Source organism: Atractosteus spatula, chromosome 22, assembly GCF_055471065.1.
Source record: "Atractosteus spatula isolate fAtrSpa1 chromosome 22, fAtrSpa1.hap1, whole genome shotgun sequence".
Lineage (NCBI taxonomy): Eukaryota > Metazoa > Chordata > Actinopteri > Semionotiformes > Lepisosteidae > Atractosteus > Atractosteus spatula.
Window position 1 is genome coordinate 4,615,569 of NC_142727.1, and position 27,267 is coordinate 4,642,835.

The window sequence follows — 27,267 nt, forward strand, 5'->3', positions numbered from 1 at the left end:
AGCGATGGGCTCACAGCGCCCTGCTCTGTGATGTGGCACAAGAACAGCCTGCTCTTATAATAATAATAATTAATAATTGCTTACACTTATATAGCGCTTTTCTGGACACTCCTCTCAAAGCGCTTTACAGGTAATGGGGACTCCCCTCCACCACCAGTGTGCAGCCCCACCTGGATGATGCAACGGCAGCCATAGTGCACCAGAACACTCACCGCACATCAGCTATCAGTGGGGAGGAAAGCAGAGTAATGAAGCCAGTTCAGAGACGGGGATTATTAGGAGGCCATGATTGGTAAGGGCCAATGGGAAATTTGGCCAGGACGCCAAGGCTACACCCCTACTCTTTTCAAAAACGCCCTGGGATTTTTAATGACCACAGAGAGTCGGGACCTCGGTTTTATGTCTCATCCGAAGGACGGCGCCTGTTTACAGTGTAGTGTCCCCGTCACTATACTGGGGCTTTAGGACCCACATGGACTGCAGGGTGAGCGCCCCCTGCTGGCCCCACTAACACCTATTCCAGCAGCAGCCTTAGCTTTCCCAGGAGTCTCCCATCCAGGTACTGGCCAGACTCACACGGCTGAGCTCCAGTGGGGCTGCCAGCTGGGAGCTGCAGAGTGATATGGCTGCTGGCAATATCCTGGGGGGCTGTGATGGACCAGCCTGAATGGAGAGAGCTCGTGGAGCAGAGGGGCGATCTGCACGCAGCTTGTGTGTGTGGAGCACCCGGCGCTCACAGCCTCTCCTAATCAGGGGGCTGCAGACATTCTGGGTCATCGGATTAGATGCTCCACATTGACACCTCTGACTCTCGGGCTCCTTTCCCTCTCCCAGTATCCCTGTCCTCTGAACGGAGTTGAAGCTCTTATTTATCAATTCAACGGAACGATTTAAATCTGAATCCAAATGCTGCTTCTTGTTAACTTGGGCAAGAAAAGAACACATAGGTGGGAATTATGGGGAAATGCGGTTAAAAACAATACGCAAAGGATTGTGGGAGTCTGGAACAAGCTGTCCTGTCCTGCTGTTGAGACCAGTACTCTGGGTTCTTTCAGGAAATGACTGAATGAGGTCCTGGGACCAGTTACTGTAACTACTACCTACCAGGTGGCCTAACGGGGCCGGTTGGCTACTTTCATTAGCTGTTCCTGTGTTCTTCTGCTCACAGCAGAGCAGAGCAGATTCAGAAGAACTGATTGGGCAGTGTTAGTGGAAAGGCATCACCAGAGGGGACTTTGACAGGCAAGAATGTCATTCAGTTCTGTTGCAAATTGGGGGAGCATTAACAGCTATTATGGTCCAGTGCTTTTCAATAGGCTTGATTAAATGAATATTTGATTTGCATAAACGTTAACAGCTAGGGAGGCACAGTGCTTAGCACTGCCGCCTCACGGCGCTGGGGCCCTGGGTTCAATTCGAGACCCGGGGGGCTGTCTGTGTGGAGTTTGCGTTTTTTCCCAGTGCTCGTGCTGTGCTTTCCTCCCACAATCCATGCTGGTAGGTTCAGTTGCTTCTGGGAAAACTGGCCCCGGGTGTGAGCGCGTGTCTGTGCCTGTATGCCCTGCGATGGTCCGATGTCCCCTCCAGATTGTACTCTGCCTTGTGCCTGTTTCTGGCTGGGATAGGCTCCAGCTTCCCTGCTGAATTGGAAGAAGAGGTCAGAAAATGGATGGATGTTAAGAGCCGGTATTTCTACATCAGAAGTGAGAAATACTAGGAACTGACCCTGTGTTCTAGTTTCTGCCCTGAACTGCATTCTTACGTAACTGAGCTCAGTAACTTATCCATGTGGCCGCGAAACAATACACAATAAGGCGTTTGGGGGAAGTGACTGTGTGCCCGAGGCCGCTGTCCTGTTCACAGGAAAAGCGATTCCCTTCATCTCGCCCCCCCCCCCCCGCTCACTGCCTGCGCTCTGCTTGCAGTACCCGCCGGCCGCCGGCAGAGGGCAGCGCTTCACCGCCGAAGCCGAGTGCGGGATCGCTGAGAGAGAAGACCCCGCGGTGGCCCTGGCCGTGTCGACAGAGGCTGCGGCTCAGCGGGTTAACAATCAGACTCTGCACGAAACAGTTCCGAGTCTGCGGGTCTGGGGTGCGAGAGGGAGCGCTATTCCGAGCGAATTCCATTGCGTTCTGTGTTTGGAGATACAGGCATAGATAACAGTGCACGTTTCTTATTACATCGTTTTGGCTGGCGCTTTTCATATAGGCTAAGGATCGCAGGTAACTCGGAAATACTCATTACGGCGGCCTGAATAATTTAAGAATGCAGCAGAAACCCGGAGCGAAGCGCGGGGTGCAGGGAACATTGTCTCCTGCGTGCTTCAGTGCGGAGCACAGTACGAGCGTGGCAAAAAAAGACGTCGTGAGATTAAAAAAAAAATCACCGTATAATAAACTTCCCCACGATAAACTGTCATTATAGCACAACAGGTTGTAACTACAGCGTTTGCGACCAAGCCGGGCTGCAGCCAGACGGCACTTCAAAAGAGCGGGACTGCCTGGCGGACATGCTTGAGATGGTCTACCTCGCACAGAGGCACAAGGTCAACAGTATGTTGACAGCTTTGAAATGCACATTTTAAAGCCCCTCCCCTCCAAAAACAAACAAAAAAAAAGCCCCGAGCCGCTCAACAAAAGGTATTATCACAACTCCCATCTGCAGAGCCGCGGCTCTCTCTCCCCAGCGCGCCGGCCGAGCACGCAGATTGACAGCTTTTAGAATAGCACTCGCCGGCGTTTGACGTCAGAGGTGGATCTGGTCGTCTTGGAGACGAATTGGCACCGGAGTGTGGAACGGCTTCAAAGGCCCGCCCCCTGTACAAATACCCCCAGCGGCTCTGACGTCAATGGACGTCAACCAGGGAACACGATGCCTCCTGCTCGAAGTCAGCCCGTGCAGTCTGCCCAACAGGGCTGAAACATTATAGCCCTTTTGTATTGGAAAGGGCGGCGTGACAGATTCCTGTCCCGCCGGTAAATGTCCTGTCTCCCTTCGGCTGGACTGAGGACGCTGTCAACCTTCAAGCTGGCTCGGGAAGCGGGGATTTTACTGCACTTCTTTGTAATAGACATTTCCTAGCGCCCGGCTGGGGTTTTTTTTTTCCTCCTGCTTCTTCGTCCTTTTCCTTGTGGCTCAAGCCGTGCGGTACCCCGCTTTTCTCTCTCCCCCTCTCCCTTTCCCCCCCGACCCTCGACCCTCTTCACCCCTTCGGAACAGCATGGTCATGGCGGATACTCACCAGAAACCGACGCACCGCGGTCCGGTCCGGGTGGGCTTCTACGATATCGAGCGCACTTTAGGCAAAGGGAATTTCGCAGTGGTGAAGCTGGCGAGACACCGCATCACCAAGACCGAGGCAAGTACTGTGCAAATGGACTGCGGCTCGGCTCGGGTCCGCTCGGGTTCGGCTGTCACTGCCCGGGCACGGGGCTCTGACCCCGGCGGGCGGGCTGGCGCTCGGCTGCAGTGTCGTGAACTGAGCCAGAGCCGGAGCCGGAGCCGTGCGGGGCGAACTCTTTTGGACCGGGTCATCTCGTACACTGGCGTGCTCAGAAACCCATTCACACCCCGCCTCTTCCCCCCGTCGCCAAGCCGGGGAATAAGGGCTGCAGTTTTTAAAGTGGAGGTGGGGAGGACTGCCGGAGCCGGGGCGCCCTGAAACTGTCTCGGAGTTAGTTCAGGGCAGGGTGAGGCGAGCCCCCCGGTCTGGGCGCTAGAGTCGGCGGCACAGCCGTGTAGAAGTTGCATTTGCTGGCGAGCATTTGCACACAACACCCTGGTACTGTCACGACACAGCCGTGAAGAGAATGAAAGGTTGATAATAATACACACCTTGAAGTTTTAATTTCAGACTATGAGACTCGGCGTTCGGAGCAGGTCACTGTAGATTATTCGAAACTGTTGTTTTTTTTTTTGCACGACAACTCACAAAGGTGGGAAAAAAAGGCTGCACTCGTTCGCCGGCTTATGCAATGTGACACGGCGATGTAAACAGCCGCGGTTTTGGGGGCATGGTCACTCCGAGCACGGAGTTACATAATGCTCACGAATGATATCAGAGGGACAACGCACATTTTCTATCCGCCCCCCCCCAACGCCTGTGCTGGCGGCGGCGGGAGTCCGACAGGGGCAGCCCGGCTCCTGTCGGGGTGTCGCGGCCGGTAGCGGTACCGGGGGCGGCTGCACACAAGCGCTCCGGCCGCAGAAGCGTCCTCATATAAAGCAGCACTTTTCCGTCTCCCTGGAAGTTTGTTTTTGCGTTCCGGAGAAGCCGAACAGACCTCTCAGAGCGCGCAGACAGTCGACAGTCACACTGAAAGACGTGTATTGTGATTTCTCACGCTCCTCGTCTTGTTATAATTATCGTTGTTGTTTTGTTTTTGCCGCTCCGGGTTGCCTGCCCGGCTCCTGCGCAGTTTGTCGTCACCTGTGAAACAACTGGTTGTGTTGAAGTTTCCCGTGAAGAAGATAAAAATACAGTAAATACACAGAAACCCGATTGTATCACTCCAGTGGTAATAACAAATTCGCCCTAATAAGAACTCCGCCGTGACGCCAGGAATAATAAAGAACTGTATTTATATAGCGCCTTTACAGGCGGCTTCTCAAAGCGCTTTACAGAACGACGACGACAACAAAACGCACAAGATATGCACAATGCAAATACACAATGAGAGGAGACAGTAGATGGGGGGTACTGAATACAGCAGCAGCAGCAGAACCAGTTCTGTTCAGTCCAGTCCTGTTTAATTCATAAAAACGAATTCGCGTATATTTAATTGCTTCTTAGTTGTTGTTTTTTTTACAATTCGGATAACTATAATAGACTATCAACCTTTTTGTTTAGAACATGCAGCTCGTGTAAACTATTAGCAATTAATGGCTGAATTTGAAGGAATATTATATATTGTACGTAAAATGTCAAGACTACTCTTGTTACACGTGTCAGCAGGCAACTGCAAATTTGATTATTAATTGCTGTCTTCTTTAAGCTAATGAATTTCCGTGCCCTGTGCTGCTGGCTGCACTAACAACCCCAGGCGAGGCTCTTCGTGGCGGCGTGGCTCATTAGCATTCCCCAGGGCCGAGGTTAAAGGTACCCGGATAGCAATGTAGGACCGGGGTGAGCTTTTAATTAAGAGATGTTTTCTGTATGTTTCGGGGTGGGATTTTTTTTTTCTGGGCTTTTCCAGAGCAAGCGGCGATCGCCTTTTTTTTTTTATTTGTACGCGGTCTTACACTTTCGCCAAAGGACGCCCGTCGTCTACCCCCGGAGTGGAGAAGGCAAATATGACCGTATTGGGTGCGTGAATTTGCCCAGAGACGGACGACTTTCCTGCTCGGTGCCGAGCTGTGATTGTTAAGTGTCTGTTCTGTGCAGCCGGAGGTTGTTGACTTTTTCAGGTTTGCGGGATTAAGATCACGCTCAGTCGACCGTGTCAGGATGCTGCTCCGGGCTCCGTGGGGCGCAAACTTGGTTTAACATCCGAGATAAAAGGTAGAGATATGGGTGTAATTTGTTTTTGTTCCAGGCAAAATACCGGTGAAATATGTTTTTGAAGCGACACCTGGCGCGATTGAAGTGTTTTATCCCACAAGTGTGTCCACAGCCTGTAGCGCCTCCGCTGCGTCACAAGGGCGACATTACAACGGCGGAGTAGCCGCCGGCGTTGAGATGGCGGTTTTTTTTTTGTGTTGATAACCCAATAAATAACCTCCAGTGAAGAGTTTAATGCGCAGCTATAGACACCGTGAGGATGCAAAGGCTATTCGAGAAACAAGAGAAAATGATTTTATTTCATTTCTGAAAGCACTTCATGTCTGAAGCACACGAACGAAGAGAAATGAAGGGTTTCCAAGGAAGTCATTCGGTAATTATCGTTATTATTATGTAGCCGTTTTAAAGAATTGTTTGAAAAGAGGTTGTTTGTGACGATGGTATTTTCTGAAAACGGCAGATATTGATGGAGAGAACAGCTGGCCCCCACCGTGACTGTCCTGCTTTGCGGTCCTGAAGTATCTTGATTACAGAAGTGACTTGTCTCTACCCAGTCCCTCCCCAGAGCAGTATGGTCGGCCAGCGGCCTCTGGTCCCTGTGGACTCGCCATCTGTTTGGAGAGGAGAGGTTAGGGAGTGAGGCCTTTTGAGGTAGCTGAGCGAGAGGAGAGAAGGGGTTCTGTACTTTGGGGTAGATGGGTAACCACACTTTGTTGTTGCCCTGTGCTGTACTGTAGAGAAGCAGACGGAGCTCCTGTTGGCCTGTGCTGTACTGTAGATGCACAAAGCTTGTGTTGCCTGTGCTGTACTGTACACACACAGACAGAGCTCCCGTTGCCCTGTGCTGTACTGTACACACACAGACAGAGCTCCTGTTGCCTTGTGCTGTACTGTAGACGCACAAAGCTTGTGTTGCCTGTGTTGTACTGTACACACACAGACGGAGCTCCTGTTGCCTTGTGCTGTACTGTACACACACAGACAGAGCTCCTGTTGGCCTGTGCTGTACTGTAGAGACACAGACGGAGCTCCTGTTGGCCTGTGCTGTACTGTAGACGCACAAAGCTTGTGTTGCCTGTGTTGTACTGTAGACACACAAAGTGGAGTCCATGTTGCCTGTGCTGTACTGATAATGCACTTCATGCAGTGTAATCCTCAGTTTTCATTATCAATCCATCCTCGAATATAATATAATATTTGGCAACCCAATTGTAATAGTACTGCTCACGCTATTTTACATACTGTATCCGTTGATTATAGAGGATGGTTTTTTTTTCCATTGGAAACTGAAATGTGTCTTGTACTCGGATTTCTCAGCTTTCTCAACCCTAATGGCAGCAGAGGTGGGAATTGGAGACGTGCATTTCCTGGTAACTCTGTGACCGTGCCGGACTGCTCTGTTAATGGGGTGACTGGACAACTGGACTGTAGGGTCCTGCCTGGACAGCAGTGTCGGTCCTGACTGCTCTTGAACAGCATGTTGAGCTTCTCCAGGCCTCTCCAGCTGCGGGGTGGTATTTCACATTAGTGAATTAGTGCAGCTGCAGGTTTGCTCTCATGCTACAGCAGGAGAGCTGGCACAGCTGGAACACCCTGGAAAGTGTCAATGCTCCTTCCTCCCCCATCGTCGTGTACCCATTTGAGCCACTTCCCAGCCCAGTTCCCAGCCGGCACCTGGCTCGGAGCACCAGTGGCCGAGAGCGATCCAGTGTTGCAGCTGTGGGCCTTTGAGTTGCAGGGTGGGATGCTGTTGGAGCGCCTGCAGTCCTTCCAGGAAGACTGTAAACACTGCAGTTTGACACAGTTCGTTAGTGAGACATATTTAACCATCTGTTCGTGCTGGAGAGCCCGATTTCTTTTTCTGGAGATTCACCATGAAAGGAAGTCGACGCGCGCTGAGGCCAGCTCCAGTTTACTGTACGGGTGTCTATGCAGTGTAATCCGCTGGACATATTTCTCACCCACTTTCCACAGTCAGGGGCTTGGCTTTGTGCACTGCAGCGAAGCCCTGTATAGATGCGCCAGCTGGGAGGAGGCCACTCAGGATCCATTACGAGCGACTACGCGGAGTGTCCAGCTGTTGGCAGGCCGTCTTGGAGGTATCTGCTCCCGCAGGCCCGCTGTGATGTGCCAAGGCAAGTGCAGGGCCATGTGTGTTATAGCACAGAGTAATGGCAGACTGTGGCAAAGCAAGGCCGTGTGCCCCTGATGAGTATGATCAGACTCCAGTATAGCAGGGAAAATGCAGATGTACTGCAGCAGACCTGCATGAGGGATTGTGGTCTTTAGGAGTCGTTTGTTTCTCTAAAGTGGGAACACAGGAGTCTAGGTTTAACTGTCCAGTGAAAGGAATGCTGGTGTTGATTTGAGAGCAGTTTCAGAGTTGTATGTTTCCAGCGGAATGTGTGGCGGGTTCTGTGTGCGCGTGTGCATGTGTGGGTTTGTGCGTACGAGCGTGTACGCATGCGTTTGTGGGCGTGCGTCAGCGTGCATGCTTGTGTGTGTGAGCTTGTGTGACTGTGCTTGTTTCCACACGCTCGTGTGTGTGCGTGCACATGTGTGCTCGTCAGCTTGTGTTTATGTGCTTTCGCAGGTGCGTGTGGTTTGCATGTAGGCATGTAGGATGCGTGTCCGTGTGTGCTTATGTACCCTGCGTGCGCATGTGTTTGTGTGCACAGGTGTGTGTGTGTGTGTTTGCATGTGGTTGTGTGTGTGTGTGTATGCGCTTGTGTGTGTGAGTGTGTATGCGCGCGCACATGGTCAGGAGCAGTCAGGGAGGTGGGTCAGGAGGTGCTGCAGGAAACCATGTACAGAAAATCAGAATCCTTCTAATATACAGGAAAGTAGCTCGTCATCTGAGGACAGACCAATCTGCTGTTCTGACCCTTCCCTTCCTAGTTTGTTCCTTAGCACTCGCTGTTCCCCCTTCGAGATCTTATTGGGTTGATTTTGCCAGCAGATCCTGTTGGGCCCGGGCTCGAGTCTCGAACCGGAGAGTGAGCATCACCGTCCAACACCGCGACCGCCAGTCAGACTTCACCACTCGAACTCCCTCGGGAAAAGACGATCTTTGTCCTGTTCCGTTCTGTTTTACTGGGAGAGGAATCGGCTCTGCGCAGCTGACGTGGGTTTCTCTTCACGGGTTTATTTTCTGTCTCTGGGGTGTTGACACGTCGCTGCCAGAGAGGTCTGACCTGAGCCCGACAGCCCAGATCGCTCTGCTCTGTCACAGTTGAAGGGGAACAGCAGTCCAAAGTCCTCGGACTGGTTATTAAATCTGGGTAACATAATACATTTCTGGACGGTATAAAAACATTTTTGAATTCAGCACAAAATCGTGAACTTTGTGAAAGTTCCCCATGCTGTTGCAAAGCCCTGGTCTCGCCACGAGCTAGAGTTCACAAGAATTCGAACTTTTGAGCTGAAGCAGCCCTTCCTGCTCACTAGTCACTGTCATGACTAATGCAGTGGGATGTATGAACGAATAAGTACTGGTTGTGCAGCAGATATTTCCCCGCAGAAAAGTTAACAGTGTGATCTGCAGGCAGAGTTAACATGTTAGTTGTACTTGTCGACATAATCGTCTTGAAGTCGATAGCGATATTTCTGTCAGATTAAAAGAGACATATGCACAGGCCTGCTTGTTTCCAGTGTAATGGGGCCGCTTCGTGTCACTGGAAGTCTTGTTGCCTCTGATCATGGCATTGCGCATACCTGGGAATTTGAATCTATTTTGATTGTAATGTAAATTGGAGGTTTTACACATGACTGTGTACATTTTACTTTCATTGTGGTTTGAAATGCGCTCATCAACGCTGATTGTCTCTAACCACAGAATTTAAAAATAGCTTTGCAGTTCCCCCTTATTGATTGCCGGTTGTCGAAAAAAGGCGAGCGCGCGATTCTTCCTGATCCCCTGCGCATTCGTGCCAGCGAGCGTTAGCTCAGGTCCTCGGGCGAGTCGGCAGTGTCGGGAAGCGTGTGCTGGGGGGGGGCCCCCGGCTGGAGGCCTCGCAGAGCGAGGGAGCTGTCAGCCTGTCGGCTGTGGTCTGAGCCAGGGGCCTCCCGAGTGAGCTCATTGCGCTGTGCCCTGGCGTCCTGTGGTCCCACTGCACCCCTCCCCCCCAAAGGAGCTACACCCCAGGCCGCGCTCGCTGATCCCGAGAACCTGCTGCCGTGGCAACCGTGCCCCCCTTCCCGAGAAGAGCGGGGAGACTCTGTGTGGGTCGGCCGGTGCGCTCATTTTGGATTATCGGGGAACCGGTTTGCACGCAGAGCGGAGACGAGCGGCAGATTCACGCCAGCCTCTCCCCTCCCTCCTCCGCTGGCTGGGAGTGACCCCGGAGAGGCTTCAGGCTCCAGACTGGGCTTCAGGCGCAGTGCGGGGTCCCGCGGCAGGAAGTGGCGCTCCTCCGGGCTGCTCTCGTCCCAGTGAGTCGACGGAGAGCTCCTTCGACTTGATAACGCATCCCATACGCCTACCGCTCCCTCCGCGCTGGCTCACAAATAGGAAGGTCTGGGAGTGGGCCCGCCGTGGCTGACCCCTGTGTGCGCGCGCGCGCGGTCTGAACTTGTGGCGAACGGCGCCAGCTCAGTTCAGAATCCCTCCCACGCCCCTCTCCGGACCCGCCTCGAGCTCGAGCCCTCTCTTTCGGTCCCCCACCCCCCCCCCCCCCCGTCTGTGGCAAACCCCCGATGCGGTAAGGTGGGCCCTGGCGCTGGCCCTCGTGCTCAGACTCCTCGCTCAGCCCCGGACCTCCCGCAAGGTTACCCAGGCGCCAGCCTTCTCGGCGAGAAACTGTTATAATGCCTGATTATCTCGCTCAGCCCATTAATCTCCTCCTGGCTGAGGGCTCACCTCGGGCTCAGCGGCTGCTATCGGCTCGCCGGCTCTCGGCCTGTGGGAGGGGCAGGAGGCCCGAGGGTGCTGGGGGGAGGGGCAGGAGGGGAAGCAGGGGCAGCAGGGGCAGGAGGCCCAAGGGTGCTGGGGGGAGAGGAAGCAGGGGCAGGGGCAGGAGGCCCAAGGGTGCTGGGGGGAGGGGCAGGAGGCCCAAGGGCGCTGGGGGGAGAGGCAGCAGGGGCAGGAGGCCCAAGGGTGCTGGGAGGAGGGGCAGGAGGCCCAAGGGCGCTGGCGCGAAGGGCAGGAGGCCCAAGGGCACTGGGGGGAGAGGCAGGAGGCCCAAGGGTGCTGGGGGGAGAGGCAGCAGGGGCAGGAGGTCCAAGGGTGCTGGGAGCAGGGGCAGGAGGCCCAAGGGCGCTGGGGCGAGGGGCAGGAGGCCCAGGGGCGCTGGGGGGAGAGGCAGGAAGGGCAGGAGGCCCAAGGGCGCTGGGTGGAGGGTCAGCAAGGGCAGGAGGCCCAAGGGCGCTGGGGGCAGCAGGGGCAGGAGGCCCAAGGGCGCTGGGTGGAGGGTCAGCAGGGGCAGGATGCCCAAGGGCGCTGGGGGCAGCAGGGGCAGGAGGCTGCTCCCTGCTGTGATGCTGATGCGGGGAACAAAGCCACTTGCTGCCTCCTGTAATGAGCACTGCCTCCCCCCTTGCAGGTGGCTCACTGGAGACCTGTTCTTATCTGATCCAGTGCAGTTCCACTGTCCTCCACGCTCCAGCAGCATTCCGCAGATTTCCCTCTGAATTGGACCTTGCGGCCAGGAGCAAGCTGCCGGGCTGATGGGCCTGTCCTGCTCACTCTCCTGGTCCTGGTACCCATGACACAGGCTGCACACCCTCGGCCCAGAGTAGAGCCCTGTCTCTCCGTCTACCTTGAGCTCGGCACCCATGTTTCTGGTGTGCGCTGGTGGAGTACAGCGTGCTCCTTTCAGCCTCGCCTGAGGACACTGACCACCTTGGTCTAATCTGGGACACGTGTCCAGTGTGGTCACCTGTCTGTGGAGGTTCTCCCAGCTCACGGCCACTGGGGCTCAGCCTGGGTTTCTGGGCCTTGGAGTCTGAGTCCTCTGCCTGAGTCCTGGCTGTGTAAAAACACCCCCGTGTTCCTGAGCAGAGGCCGGTCCGCGATGTTTGTGTTTGTTTTTAATCCACACTAATTACTGACTTTAGATTAGAAGATGTGCAAATCAGCTTTCCAGCCGTCCATTCTCATTACGCTACATGTGGCGCGGACAGACAGCGTGTAATTTTCAGAGTTGGGCTCTGCAACACGATCCCTATGGAGCTCTGCAGGGGTGCTGTCCCGCGCCTATTAGGGGTGCTGTCCCGCGCCTATTAGGGGTGCTGTCCCGTGCCTATAGAGGGGTTCCTTCCCGCACCTATAGAGGGTGCTGTCCCGCGCCAATCAGGGGTGCTGTCCCAGGCTGGAGAATGGGCTCAGGACGCAGCGTGAGGGTCAGGGCTGAGGTTCTCCTGGAATCAGCACCGATCAGGAGACGGATGTCATAATCTCCCCGCTGAGCTGACCAGTGACACTCGTTAAAGCGGTGCTTGAGCTCCCTTGAGGTCAGCAGTAATTAAAGTGTTCCCTTGCAAACGACCAGGCAGAGTCTCGTGGTATTAAAGGCGTTTGGCTGGGGATGGTGTAATAAGCCAGCCTGTAATTACGCTGCCCTCATGGGACGCGCTGTGCAGCAGAGCGGGCCGCAGGCAGAGATCGTCCGAGCTGAGCTCCGTCAGCAGAGGCAGTGTTCATCTGGTGTGCCGTTTGTATACAGTCCTATCGGCGTACGTGCTGTTTCCAAAGCTCGGGGAACAGAAGAATAAACAGTGATAAACAGCTGCTGAATGTGGGATGTTTAAAAGCTGGAGCCCAGCAAGGGGAATTCTGAGTGCTCTTTGTGCCAGTGCAGCAGTTTCTGCTTAGTTTGGGAAAGCAGCTGTATAAGCTTGTAATTGGAGGCCTTAGAAGGACTCGCAGCGCATTTGGGGAAAAAATGCAATTCTGATGTATTTTTCATATTGCATTTTAGTCGGAGCTTGAAAGAAGTGGAGCAGATTTTGCATTGGTGCCAGACAGTTTTTGAAATGTCCTGGAAATGTCTTTCGTCATACTGAGTGTTTCCTGAAGAAGAGATAGCTGTCCTCTCTCTCTCTCTTTTTCCTGAATACTTCTCCCTCTTCGGTGGAATTGATTTCATTAGGAGTTTTTTATTTTAATATAATTGCCAATTTTAATTTCTCTACAGTTCCTTCCCCTTGAAAAAGTTCCCGAGAATGGAACTTGTTTTTTTATTGCTGTAGTGTCTGCTCTCTGGCTTCCTGTATGATAACGGCTCTTCAGTGTTTCTCAGGAAAAGCACCAATTAAAAAAGGCCTGATGGGGCACTTCTGCAGCGACAGCGTTGCACTGTTGATGCTGTTTGTTGCCAGCGATGATGTCAGCTGGGAGGCTGGAGCTGTTAACCCCTTCACAGTCTCTCTAGCGCCCCCTTGGCTCTGTCTGAAGTCCCCTTCGCCTCCCACACCTCCGGCTCTCGGGAGAGACGGAGACATGCGTTCGTGCAGATCGCTGAACCTCATTCCTCCCGAGACCGGCTCGTGGGCACTTGCTTGCAGCGCGTCCCATCGGCAAATGAAAGCTCGGAGGGTGAAGGCTGGGATTGGGCAGGTGAAAGCTCGGACAGGGAAGGGGAAAGCTGGGATTGGGAGAGTGAAGAGTCGGGCTGGGGCAGGTGAAAGCTCGGACAGGGAAGGGGAAAGCTGGGATTGGGAGAGTGAAGAGTCGGGCTGGGGCAGGTGAAAGCTCGGACAGGGAAGGGGAAAGCTGGGATTGGGAGAGTGAAGAGTCGGGCTGGGGCAGGTGAAAGCTCAGACAGGGAAGGGGAAAGCTGGGATTGGGAGAGTGAAGAGTCGGGCTGGGGCAGGTGAAAGCTCGGACAGGGAAGGGGAAAGCTGGGATTGGGAGAGTGAGGAGTCGGGCTGGGGCAGGTGAAAGCTGGGATCGGGCAGGTGAAAGCTCGGACAGGGAAGGGGAAAGCTGGGATTGGGAGAGTGAAGAGTCGGGCTGGGGCAGGTGAAAGCTCGGACAGGGAAGGGGAAAGCTGGGATTGGGAGAGTGAAGAGTTGGGCTGGGGCAGGTGAAAGCTCGGACAGGGAAGGGGAAAGCTGGGATTGGGAGAGTGAAGAGTTGGGCTGGGGCAGGTGAAAGCTCGGACAGGGAAGGGGAAAGCTGGGATTGGGAGAGTGAAGAGTCGGGCTGGGGCAGGTGAAAGCTGGGATCGGGCAGGTGAAGGCTCGGACAGGGAAGGGGAAAACTGGGATTGGGAGAGTGAAGAGTCGGGCTGGGGCAGGTGAAAGCTCGGACAGGGAAGGGGAAAGCTGGGATTGGGAGAGTGAAGAGTCGGGCTGGGGCAGGTGAAAGCTCGGACATGGAAGGGGAAAGCTGGGATTGGGAGAGTGAGGAGTCGGGCTGGGGCAGGTGAAAGCTGGGATCGGGCAGGTGAAGGCTCGGACAGGGAAGGGGAAAACTGGGATTGGGAGAGTGAAGAGTCGGGCTGGGGCAGGTGAAAGCTCGGACAGGGAAGGGGAAAGCTGGGATTGGGAGAGTGAAGAGTCGGGCTGGGGCAGGTGAAAGCTCGGACATGGAAGGGGAAAGCTGGGATTGGGAGAGTGAGGAGTCGGGCTGGGGCAGGTGAAAGCTGGGATCGGGCAGGTGAAAGCTCGGACAGGGAAGGGGAAAGCTGGGATTGGGAGAGTGAAGAGTCGGGCTGGGGCAGGTGAAAGCTCGGACAGGGAAGGGGAAAGCTGGGATTGGGAGAGTGAAGAGTTGGGCTGGGGCAGGTGAAAGCTGGGATCGGGCAGGTGAAAGCTTGGACAGGGAAGGGGAAAGCTGGGATTGGGAGAGTGAAGAGTCGGGCTGGGGCAGGTGAAAGCTCGGACAGGGAAGGGGAAAGCTGGGATTGGGAGAGTGAAGAGTTGGGCTGGGGCAGGTGAAAGCTCGGACAGGGAAGGGGAAAGCTGGGATTGGGAGAGTGAAGAGTCGGGCTGGGGCAGGTGAAAGCTCGGACAGGGAAGGGGAAAGCTAGGATTGGGAGAGTGAAGAGTCGGGCTGGGGCAGGTGAAAGCTCGGACAGGGAAGGGGAAAGCTGGGATCGGGCAGGCGAAAACTGGGATTGGGGAGCTGAAAGCTCCGACGGAGAAGCTTCTCCTCTGAATCTCGAATGTGTGTGACTGGCGTTCACATCCCTCCCCTGCTGGCGCCAGGGCCAGCGCAGCGGTGAGCCCAGCCGGTGGGGAGTTGACGATTCGAAATTAGGGGGGGGTATTAAAAACCAGGCGAAAAATAATCGCAGGCTCCGAAATCTAAATCGGGATAAAAACAAGCCACCCCACATCAATCCGAAGTGACCAGCCGGCCCCTCTTCCTCCCCTGCGAAGGTGGGCCTCTCATCTCATCCTCTCCCTGCCTGCCCCCGCAGGTGGCCATCAAGATCATCGACAAGTCCCAGCTGGATTCGGTCAACCTGGAGAAGATCTACAGGGAGGTGCAGATCATGAAGATCCTCGACCACCCGCACATCATCAAGCTGTACCAGGTAATTAATAACCCCTTTACTAAAGTGGACCACCATGCTTTGCGCTCTTCATTGCCTCTGTTTTTTCACAGTAGTGGAGAGGAGCCCTGTGCTACCCGTCTCTTCTCCCTGGCCAGAGAGATCTAGCGCTTCCGTAAAAAAAAAAAATCTGAAGCAATAAAAGAAATCGATAAGGAAACCGTAGACTGGCAGCGGAGGAACTCTCTGCTGAACTCTCGCCTCCGAAAGACGTTCTCTCTGCAACGGGTTTGGAGAATTCCTGCGGGGCTGGGATGACTTCACCGCGTTACATAAGGCTGTAGGTCATTTTAGTCACCGGGAATGCGCGGAGCTGCTCACTCATTACACAACTCGGAGGATCTCATCCAGCGCGCGCCGTGTAATCAGACCGTATCATTATTTCCAACAGCTCAAGCGTTCAGCTCCACGGGTCAGTTAGTCATTTCCTTTCAGGGGCTCATAAACAAAGCGCAGGCCCGCGCGGCTCCTGGGCGCAGACATCACCCCAGCCCGTTCTCCTCACAGCCCTCCCCCCCCGCGCCCCCAGAACTGCAGTCGCTACTTTTCGGGCCTCGCCCCCCCCCCCCCCCCCAAATTCGCTCCATGTTCCTTAGAACTCTTGTTCTATTGTTGAAAAAAGCCCAAGACAACGCAGGAAGAATAAAAGCTCTTTTTTTTTGGCCCGTGCGATGTGCTCTTTTGGGCCCTGCTCCAGAATCTTAAAAGTGCTAAAAAAAACTGATTCTGGTTTTGTCGAACCCTCAGCAGAATGCAACTGCAAAGCACTTGAGCACACCATGGAACTGGGCTGCTCTGTGTTAATGTTGTTCTCTGCAACCTTGGTGCTGTTTGTGCTAGGAGTACAATGCGTATAGCACTGAAGACATAAGAACAGCTCTGCCTGCACACTGTAACTCATGCTTTAACTAGGGCACTCCGGATCGGTGCCGTTATGTGCGCTGGTCCTGGTTCTTCTGCGGTCCAGTCTCGTGGGTCTGCGCTGTGCTTGTTTAGCACCATCTGGAGCTCTGTGCTAACTGGAGTAGGAAGACGTACCTTTGCCCCTAGGTCAGATCAGACGGAGCCAGATTCCAACTCCACTGAGTTCCCAGCATTCGAAAGAGTTTTATCTCTGATCAGGCAGGATTTGTATGAGACAATTCTGTTTGGTTCCAAACATTTGCCTGCGGGGACAAAGTACGAGAGTTCATGTGGGTGAGCAGAGCGCAGAGGTCTGAACGCTGGCTGGCAGGCTGGGGTGACACATCATCTTCATCTTCGAGGTAATCTGAGGAAGCAATAAAGCAGGCAGATAAAATGGTAGGATAAAGGGTCAAAAGCACAGCATTTCAATCGGGCACTTGGCGGTCACCGTGTTACAGCCAAGAGCATGAGGCACGCCTTTACACAAAGAGTTGTGGGAGTCTGGAACAAGCTACCCAGCCATGTAGTTGGAGATGTTACCCTGGTTTCTTTCAAGATCCTTGGACCAGTTAGCTCCTAGCCACCGAACAGGCCAGCCGGCCTGAAGGACTTCCTCCCATTTATGCCCACGGGGCGCGAGTGTTGAAGAACGCTGAACGAGGAATGAAGAGATCTCCATGCTGTTGGAGGCAAATAAAGCCTGTTTTCACTCCGGCCGATCCGTGAGCGGAAGCAGGGCGAGAGAAGTTTCTGTGAAAGACAGATGTCTTTAAAAATAACAGCTCTGTTGCTATTCTGGATTTGGCAGGGAGCAGCTAATAGAACTGTAGGTGTGTTTTTACAGCCGCCTACAGAGTTAACAGGTCTTTTGTGAAAATGGCAGACAAGGGGTATTAATAGAGGAGAGGCTTTTGTGCGCCGAGGCTCTCTGCTCTCTGCTTGATGTGTTCTGGTGTCTCTTGACAAGCTGAGCAGGCGGGAGAGTTATGGCGCTCTGTCTCCCTGCCTCCCTGGGCTCCCGGGCCATTATTTTCCCCTCAACGCGAGCTGGAGAAGGAGGAGGGAAACAGGTGGGCTCTGGAGCTCGCAGAGCGTCCGGGTGACGAGACCAGGACCGGAATAAAAAAAAAAATAGATCCCGCTCTCCCTCAGTCCCTCCTCCGAAATTCATAGCGACTCCTTGCTCTTCCCACACGATAAGCCTAACCAGATGATCTGTCCGTACACTGCTCTGGGCTGCTCACTAGGACGGGGTTCAGGTGTTTTTTTTTTGCTATTGGATGTTCAGTAGAAACTCATTTGGCCCTGGCAGGAGATCGGGGTGCGCAGGACCCACTAAGCGACCTGCCTCTGTCTGAGCTCCAGTTTGCACAACAGGCTCACAGAGCGAGGTTGGGGTTCGCTGGCTCTGTCTCCGGAGCCCCTCTTTGGGCCCCGTGCACCCCCGGGCAGGGCAGGAGACAGCTGCCAGCACAGGCTCTCTCCTCCAGGCCCAAAAGCAGATATCCACTCCGTCTCCCTCTCTCTCTGCACTTCCCTTGATGCTGATTGGCCGAGTTCAGTGTCTTCCCCCTCCTGTGCTCGGGTGTGGTGCCGAGCCGCTGTCACAGTCACAGGTGTCCTGCTGTGGGTGGGCTGGGGAGGGGGGGCAGATCTGTCCTTCCTGTCACATCTGCAGAATGAGCTGGGGTCACCAATCTCCCCCCCCCCCCCCCCCAGCATGATTTAAGCCAGCTGGAACGGCCGGACCCTGAGCTCACCGCAGCAGAGAGGCGACGTCTGACCGCGAGCTTGTTCTTCTCTCCCCGGCAGGTGATGGAAACCAAGAACATGCTGTACCTGGTGACGGAGTACGCCAAGAACGGCGAGATTTTCGGTGAGTCGCCGGCAGGGGCCCTTGTCAGGTGCCGGCAGGGGTTCTCCCCTGTGATTGGGGTGCTTTTCCTGTGGCTGGATCGCGGTTTTAGCACAGTGTGGCTCTGGTTTCGACCTTCGGCTGGCGCAGAAGGTTGCTGGGGAGCACGACAGCCGTCAATACGTCAGGCCCCTCCCGCGGGGCCTCGTGCTGAGGCCGGGCTGGAGTATCTGCGGGTCCTGCAGGACCAGGATCAGGGATGAATCGCGCTGCCGTTGTTGCTGCTGATGAGATTACCGGGGGACTTCAGCGAGGCCCGGGCTGTGGTGTGTAGGGCAAAAGGTGGCTTGGTTTCGCTCTGTTGTGACAGCGAGTGTCATGCCCAGACAGAGGTGGCACGAGACCGACTGAACATGCCACACTGCTTTCTCATCCTGAGAGACTATGAGATCTGAAGGGCACTGCGGAAAGGTTTTAAATTCGCGCATCGGGAAAAAGCTGTGTTTGTTTATTTAGGAGGGAACAGAAAAATCTGAGGAAATCCCACATTGATACTACTGGTGATGGAAATGCTGATCCCTCACACTTATATAGCTTTTTTTCTGGACACTCTGCTCAAAGCTCTTTACAGCTAATGGGGATCCCCTCCACCACCACCAGTGCAAAGCCCCTCCTGGTCTCAGTGGGGAGGAGAGCAGAGGGATGAAGCCAGTTCAGAGATGGGGATTATTAGGAGGCCATGACTGGGAAAGGCCAGGGGGAAATTTGGCCAGGACACCGGGGTAACACCCCTACTCTTTTTAAGGAACACCCTGGGATTTTTAATGACCACAGAGAGTCAGGACCTCAGTTTGACATCTCAGCCGAAGGACGGCGCCTTTTTACAGTGTAGTGTCCCCGTCACTGTACTGGGGCATTAGGACCCACACAGACCGCAGGGTGAGCGCCCCCTACTGGCCCCACTAACACCTCTTCCAGCAGCAGCCTCAGCTTTCCCAGGAGTCTCCCATCCAGGTACTGGCCAGGCTCACACCTGCTGAGTCTCCAGGGGGGCTGCCAGCTGGGAGCTGCAGGGTGATACAGCTGCTGGCTGTCAATCAGGAAATGCTGGAAATCGGAGCGAGAGGCGTGAGGGGTGCCGGGTCAGAACTGTCTTGTTTCCGCTATCCAGGCCCGGCTGAGAGGCACACCTGGCTCAGGTGCCCAGTCTGAGGCTGGAGCAGGCGCCTCCATCTGCTCTTTGCCCCTCTGACGCTGACCGACGCTGGCTCTCGCAGGGGTGTAGCCGACAGGGGGACGCCAGCAGTGGCCATGCCTTGCGTATGGCGTGAAGGGCCACACATGTCCCGGCTGGGCTGCCTGTGGTGAGGGCTCTCGTTTCGCGGGTGTGCACAGCAGGGCGTCGGAACAGAAAGCAGAGCTCGCAGGGGGAAGCCAGATCCCTCGGGCAGGAGGGGACGGACTCCCAGCAGGAGCCGACAGCGGCCGGTGGGGTCGCGCAGGGGTCACCGCCAGCGACGGTGACGTCCTCCCCTCGCAGGGCACCGCCAAATGCCGCAGCAGTCTTGTGGCCCAGAGTGTTGGAGGAGAACGGGAGAGAAGGGGGGAGGCAGAAAAGGCAGCACGAGGGGCAGAAAGAAGGCTGCGCTCCTGGCCCGTGGGACGACTCCTTCCGACGTTCCCGTTTCCAGCAGGGTAGGGCTGCAGGCAGACGAAAGCGCTTTCCCCAGCACAAAAAAATGTCTCCTGGGCTCTTGGCCTGCCCGTCTGCCAGGCCGCCGCCACGCGCACACCTAGAAACAGGGTTATTTTGAAACCAGTTGGCCCTCAGGCAGCGTCGTGCTAGGGGGAGAGCCAGCTGCCTCCGCACGGAATGAGAGAGACGGAAAAGAAAACTACAGCACGCAGGATGAAAGGCAGAGCTTTGCAGGCTGGGCCTCAGGTCAGGATTGCAGGCGGCCCGGTCGCCCCGGTAACCAGCTGCTGTCGGGCTGCGGCCTGCAGGTCTCGCAGCTGTTCGTGGGCCAGAGCCGAGCTCCCAGTGGGCGGCCACTGGCGGTCGGGCACGACGCCGCTCTGCCCCGGCGCTCGGACAAGTGCCCGGGGGTTTCAGAGGCACTGCGTCAGTGATGTCGGGTCCGCAGCCGCCTCGGCGACCTGGCGTCATCAAGGCCCGAGTCGGGCTGGCCTAGGGCGGCATTCTAATCAGACACGCAGCCCGCGGCGTGCAAGTCGAAGTCCGCTTCCGGGCGTGTGAGCGTCTCGGCCGTGCCCCGCATTTTTCCGAAGCGTGCCACCTTCCCCTTTCTGGTGAGCACCTGCGGCAGTCCCACACTGCTGCCTGATCCACGCCAGCCCTGTAGGGGGCGCATTACTGCGGCGCCGCATTCATTGGCGGGGACACTGTCGGGCTGCCCGCTGGCATGTCGCAGAGAGGCTGCCAGCACTGCTCCCCCCACGGCCCTCGAAGGAATTTGACTCGTCTGGCTCTTTTTTTCTGTCTCTTTGGTTCAGGAAGCGCCTGTTTGGCCCAGGGAAGAAAGGAAGAAAAGATTCGGATTTGCAATCGGCCCATTACTGCTCGATAGCGACTTGCACTACGTTTTAGTGCCAAGAGCAGAGCCTTCTGTTCCTTCTTCTCCTCTCTCTATATTAGTGTTACTTCCAGTTCCTCGCTGGCAGGTTTGTGTCCCAGGCGCGGGCCAGCCCTCGGCGTGTGCGCGGCATGCTGGGATACTGGAGGTGGCCGCAGCTCGTGGGCCGTGTGCGACTGGCCTGACGGGCAGGAGAGGCCGATGGGCGGTTGGCGTGTGTGAAAGCACAGCTGCCACTCACGCTAGCGCGCAGTCGTCTGCTGGCTTGGTCTCTCCTGCCCCCGGCAGTAATGTCGCGAAGGGTGGTCTCCTGCGCTGTCCCAGACTGGGGCTCGGGAGGAGGAGCACTGCGGGCATCTGTGTCAGCACCGGAAAGCGCCCTGGGACCACACGGAGACTGCGCGCCTCTGAATCGGGCCGCTCCTCAACACGCCGCGCAGACACGTGCACTGCGCAGCTCCTCCCTGCGGAGATCAGAGGTCGAATCGGTGTATTAGTATTGTTGGGTCAATGTGACACAGTGCCAAGAGTGAAATGGCCGAGTGTGCTGAGCGAGATTCCAGATTGACGCGTCGTGCAGGGCCTGACAGAGATGCTCAGGCTGAAAGTGGCCTTGAGGCTGTCCTACGGGCCGGGGGACAAACCTCCGAGGGGGTGGAGACACTGATCATCCTGCCCCGATTTGGGTTAAATAACTTTCTTTCTGTAGCGTATTTAGCAGGCGTGTGAGGTGGTTTCCTTTTTCAGTGATCTGTCATTTGGGAGAGCGGAGGTGCTCGTTTTAAAAGGGCAGGGCTGTGCGGCCTGAAGCTGGACTGAAGGGGGGTGTAATGGGGAATCATTACAGTGCTGCACAGTGCGGTGAAGCCCACGTAGGGAACGATTCTGCCATTTTCTCAAGGCCTTCAGCTGCAGCAGCATCTCCAGCAAAAGAGTGTTTTACGCTGCGTCACGCTTTTCATGTGGTGAAGTGCGAGTTTCTGAGAACCGTTTTGTGGCCCTGAGCAGCAAAAAAAAAATTAGTAGCTCAGCACTATCTACGCAAGGGCTCGGAACGTTTTAACGTGCCGCTAGAAAGCCCCTGCAAAACGCATCGGTTTCAAGTGTGATAAAGATCAAGGCTTTACATAACAGTCCTGTTTGAAGTGTTTCATTTTTGTTTTCAGTTATTTCATTGTACTTGCAAGACGGTGTTTCTCACAGGTAATGCGATCTACGTATCTTTTAGAATAGGGGAATGCGTTAAGTGTTAGGTGCTCTATTAAGTTTCCAGCTGATGGGGTAGCTTGTCAGTCTGCCCCTGACCTCTGTGTGCAGCGTCAGGTGGGACTGTACTTCTGGGATGGATGAACCGAGTCCCTTCCTGTGTGTAAGGCACCCTGACCCTAACGGAGCCGTGTAAAAGCAGGAAATATTTCATGATCGTGGCCAGCGCAGCGTTCGAGAAAGGGAGAAATGCGCTGGGGTATTTCAGTGTCGGACACGATGTGGGGAAGTGGGTTTTGAATGGCCGGTTCTCTTGAGAAAACGCGCTGTGCTTTCCCAAGAGCCTTTTCAGTCTGTCCGTTTGCTCCTGACTTTGTAAAGGCCGTTACCGGGGCAGCGGTAATGTTGCTGTTTGTTTTCGGGGTTGCGCATTGAGGTTACAAAGTCAGCGGTGAAAGCTGACCAGGCGCAGATCGGTTCTCTGCGATTTGTCCCATCAGTCACGAAGCTACAGGAAAGCCCCCGGTGAGGCAAGAGGACGCCGTTGGTGAGAGCCGTCTGTCTGCTGGAAAAACTCCGCAGCACAATCTGCTCCAAACCCCGAAACTGAGTAAAAACCAAAGAGGAAGTTTGAACAGTTCAGTTCAATTCAAAATACTTTATTCATCCCTGGGGGGGGTGAGGGGTGGCAAGTGGTGCAACATACAACACTACTACAAAAAAAAACCTCCAACAAATGGACAATAAAAATGACTGAAAGGATACAGTATTTAGGATGGTGTTAAAGTGCATGCACGTTTGTAGAAGGGGCTCTATCCAGTACACATCGTATTGATCAAACTTCTTTCTGCTCAGTGTTTGCAATCCCACTGGCCTCTGGAACAAAGCTAAATGTCCTTTTCCTCGTCACCCTGGGCTAAGTCAGGGGGCGAGGGGCAGTGATAATGCTGGCGCTCTGGGATCAGGGGACAGTAGGAAAGTGGGAACCAGCGGCAGCAGAGTGGAGAGAGCGCTTGACTGTTGCCCAGAAGAGGCTGGAGCGCAGGGGACTGGACGGTGCTGTCCCAGGAGCCGGAGAGGCTGGACGGTGCTGTCCCGGGAGCCGGAGAGGCTGGACGGTGCTGTCCCGGGAGCCAGTGAGACTGGAAGCAGGAGAGGCTGGACGGTGCTGTCCCGGGAGCCGGTGAGACTGGGAGCCGGAGACGCTGGACGGTGCTGTCCAGGGAGCCGGAGACGCTGGACGGTGCTGTCCCGGGAACCGAAGGGACTGGGAGCCGGAGGGACTGGACGGGTGTTGTCCCGGGAGCCGGAGACGCTGGACGGTGTTGTCCCGGGAGCCGGAGACGCTGGACGGTGTTGTCCGGGGAGCCGGAGAGACTGGACGGTGCTGTCCAGGGAACCGAAGGGACTGGGAGCCGGAGGGACTGGACGGGTGTTGTCCCGGGAGCCGGAGATGCTGGAGGGTGTTGTCCCGGGAGCCGGAGACGCTGGACGGTGTTGTCCGGGGAGCCGGAGAGACTGGGAGCCGGAGGGACTGGACGGTGCTGTCCCGGGAGCCGGAGACGCTGGACAGTGCTGTCCCGGGAGCCGGAGACGCTGGACGGTGCTGTCCAGGGAACCGAAGGGACTGGGAGCCGGAGGGACTGGACGGGTGTTGTCCCGGGAGCCGGAGACGCTGGACGGTGTTGTCCGGGGAGCCGGAGACGCTGGACGGTGTTGTCCCGGGAGCCGGAGACGCTGGACGGTGTTGTCTGGAGACCCGGAGAGCAGCCGACCGCAGGAGGTTCACCTGTATTATCACAGTATAGCCCTCTCTGAACAGGCGCGCTGAAACAGAATCGTACATCTTGAAGACAGCCAATTTTACGCTTCAGGGAAGACTGAACACAACACAGATGGTTTTGAAGAATGTTTTTGAATGGATTAAAAAAACATTATGGTTATTAAAGCGAAGCCATAAAATACAGTCCTCTAGGGCACAACCCCACGTAAAATGTTCATTCTGCATTGATGGCAAGCGACTGGGGGGGGGGGGTGCTGCTCAACGGCCCTTCTCTAGCATGAGCCCAGCTTCTCCACTTGATCGTGCAGCTTGAAGTCCCTCGTCATGCTGACGTGATGCGCCACAGGACTTTGATCTCATCTCTGAAAGACTGTCCATTCATTCATTTTCGAACCGCTTCGTCCAATCCAGGGGGAGCTGGAGGTTATCCTGGCAAGCAACAAGGCACGGTACACCTTGGACGAGATGCCAGTCCATTACAGGGCACACACTCGCACGAGGAGGTCGGAACACCCAGTGGAAACCCACGCAAACGGGGGGAGAACATACAGACTCCACACAGACGGCACTCCAGGCCAGATTTGAGCACAGCACTGCGTGGCAGGAATGCTAACGGCTGCGCCACGATGTTGCCCAGCCGAAAGTTTCTAATATTTTCCTAGCTCTGCCGATACGGCTTCGTAAATTCATGTTCTTTGCGAGGACGGTTTTGGTAGAATCGGCAATCCCAAGACTCAAAAGACTTGGGTTGTTGGAGAACTGGTGGTCGCGTCTTTTTAGAAGCAAACGTTTCACTGTCTCTCTAGCCAGGCTGGGAGCAGATCAGGCCGCTCTTTTTGTGCAGGTGAAAGAGGCGGCGCACAGGCGACGCAGGCCCGCTCCGAGGAGAAACTGGCCACGTCGTGCCGGCGCAGAGATCTCGCAGCAGAAACAGGTCAGCGCCGAATAATCAGAAGGCAGCAAAGGCACGAAGAAAAGCTGAAACCGAGAAGGCGCCGGGTGAGAAATGTAGGCCATGCATATTTAAAACCTGCACACGGACCTCCGAGCGTGAGCAGAAAGCGAATAGCTCTCTGCAGCAGTCTGGGAAGCGTCTGGGGCTGAACATCTTCTCCCGCAAGGAGCAGAGCTCCGCAAGCCGATGCAGCAGTTTTGGGGGTTCTCTTGGGGGTTCCCTCGGCGCATGTGCCAGCTGCCCGCCGCTCGCTGTCCCTGGGAACAGGCTCTCCAGCCAGCCGCGCACGTGACTCTGTGCGCTCTTACTTTGGAGGTCCTGGGTTGAGGAGCTACTTCCTCCCCCCCTGTTTCCAAGCGCTACGGCCCTTTTCCTAGCTGCCTGCAGGGAGGCGGGCTCTGAAGAAGGCTGGATCCTCGCTCTTTCGGGGTGCCAGAGCTCCGGATCAATGAGTGCAACAGCTGCCTCGGTGTTTCACAGTCCTCAGGGCACTGGGCCTCCCCGTACCCAGCCTTGAGAAGGAGATCCAGGTTTGTTTTCTTGCTCCTGTCGTTGTTGCTGGGCTCCTGGGGCAAAGCAGGAAACGGCTGAAAGGTGGGGCAGGGGTCAGAGGATCTCGTAGTGGGGTGGGCTAGCAGGACTGGATCTGGGCGCTCGGGGATGTAATCCACAAAGCGGCTTCGACCTCAAGCTGACCTGAGGGCTCAGGTGTTAGTTCAGCGTTGAGGCCTGAGAGCAGGAAGGACGACTCGACACAGAGTGTCATGGCGGAGCCAGACTGCTGGGCTGAGCCTCCAGGATCAGACAGGGAGCCTCTTGACAAGGTTAATAGGATCCTAGAGAGCAGCCAGACACACTGGATACAGGCGTCTGTAACACTTCCTGAGAGAATGGCGCGGCACTCAGCAGCACAGGTTGCGCAAAACGAGAGAGAGTAAAATTGCAGGAGACTGGACCGCTGCCTAGTCCCAGACTCGGGCTCGACACGCTCCTAAAAACGCCCCTCGGCCGACACGGCACGCTTGATAAAAAGATCCCGCCCGTCTGGCCCCCGGTGAAGGCGTGGCGGGTTGCGGCCCCCGGGCTGGGCGACGCAGCGCGATGACATCGCGCCCTCCGGCAGCTCCCCGGCGCTGAGCCGATGCCCCGTGTCCGCGGGTCGGCAGAGCAGGCTGGCCGGGCCGGGGAGGTCTCAGCGGGCAGATAGCACGGGAGGGGGAGGGCGGGAATCTCGGCTGATTTCCACCCGGCAGACGTTGCTGCATCATCCTGGCCAGGAAACGGTCACCTCTGTTCCCCGGGACAGCTGGAGGCCGTTCGTAAACTGACCTGGGGATCTGACTCCCTCCCTCCACGCTCCCGGGTGTCCCGGCGACGCAGAGGACCTGACCTCTCCCAGCGAGCGCTTCCGATGGGTCCCGGCAGGAGCAAAGACACGGAAGACCACAACTGTGTGATCTCGTGCAGTTTCTTGGGAGACAAAAAAAGCAAGCAGGAGCTCTCTCAACGTTGGGCCTGGGCCAGCAGTGGAGAGCCGAGCTGCGCTCCCCGTCTCTCTCCCCGTGGCCCCGTGGGGATGGCGCGGTCTTGAGGGAGGGCCAGCTGCGAAACTTACTGCTGAGCCTCGGCCAGCTGCGCACAGATCCCGGCTCTGCTCGGAAGCTGACAGGGCCTGCGTTTTGTGGTCCTGACCCCCCACCTTCCCCAGATTCTCACTCCTCTCCCATCAGTCGCTCTGGTGTCTCCCTCGGCTTTGCAGGTCCATTCAAGAAGCTTTATTGGCGTGACCAGTGAATTTCAGCGTGGCCGCCGCATGCAATGAACACAACAGCTACATTTGCAATGCAGGCGCATCACAAGACGTTTACAGACACGCGTATGGAGCACTATGGAGAGACGGGCTCACTGTTCCTACAGGAAATCACATACCGTGTTATTATTACTCGGTGTTCCTCGGGCTGGGACAGGAGACGACGTACTGGGCTGCCCCGTCCACCTGCGTTCCTCCCCCCTCTCCCTGGAGGTTTGGGAAGCTCTTCTGACTGGGGCAGGTGCAGTGCCGATCTTCGCCGAGGCCCAGTCTCATCTGCGCTCGCAAACGGCTTGGCGCCTCCCGTGTCTGAGAGAGCGGGAGTGAAATCGCCCCTTCGGCGGTACACGATCCCAGCCCCGATTTCTGTTTCCTTTCCTTGATGTAAACATCGTTCTGGCACATCGCACGGCAGTGATTCCGCTTCTGTGTCGTTTTGGCAGTTATTTGGGATTTTAATGGGATGTAGAAAACGCATTGCGCGGTTTTTTTGTGTGGGATTGGTCCTGCGGCGATTTCTTTGTGTAGCAGCGACTGGGAGCTTTCCCTTTCCTCCATCGGGGAAAAACGATGGAACAGGAAGATCTTCGGTGGTGGTGGTGGGGGGGGGGGGTTGTACGAACCTAGTCTGAGAACAAGTCCTCATTCAAGAGGACGCACAACTCCAGATTGTTCTAGAATCCAAATGGCATCCCAATCAAAGAGACCTGGAATGGTTTGTTTTGGGCCTACTGTCGCCCCGCGCAGAGTTTCTTTGCATTTCAAAGAAGAGGAGAGTAAGAGTCCCCCCCCCCCCCCCCCATATGCCTGGCAGCTGGGGGGCACAGGTTTCGAGATAATCTTTTCGCCTTTAACGGAAGGAGCCGCTGACTGCAGTGGGGTCAGGGGGTCCGCTCTCCAGACGTCTCCTCCCAGCACCGCGCAGACGCGCTGTACGAGCCGGAGCTGGAACAGCCACAGCAGGCTTCTTCCATTGGGAACAGCCTGCGAGATTCCAAGCTGACACGTTTCCCCTCCCCCCCCCCCCGCTTTATTAGCAATTAAGGTTAAGGAAAAGTTGAAAAAGAGAAGTGTCATGGGAGATCTATTCAGGAATGTCGCACCTCTTGACTAATCATTATCACATTCGTCTCTCTGCCTCTTCTCCCAACTGGCAGG

At 55.7% G+C, this 27,267-nt stretch overlaps 1 protein-coding gene across 1 annotated transcript in view; it reads left to right on the forward strand.

Annotated features, from left to right (window-relative positions):
- The first annotated feature begins 2,841 nt into the window (after nucleotides 1–2,841).
- The window catches only part of LOC148816680 (serine/threonine-protein kinase SIK2-like), a 50,032-nt gene continuing 25,606 nt past the window's right edge, over nucleotides 2,842–27,267 (forward strand). The window contains exons 1-3 of the mRNA XM_088939578.1: nucleotides 2,842–3,358; nucleotides 14,866–14,982; nucleotides 17,719–17,782. Of these exons, the coding sequence (XP_088795704.1) occupies nucleotides 3,221–3,358; nucleotides 14,866–14,982; nucleotides 17,719–17,782 (319 nt within the window). The 5' untranslated portion in view covers nucleotides 2,842–3,220. The remainder of the gene's footprint in view (nucleotides 3,359–14,865; nucleotides 14,983–17,718; nucleotides 17,783–27,267) is intronic.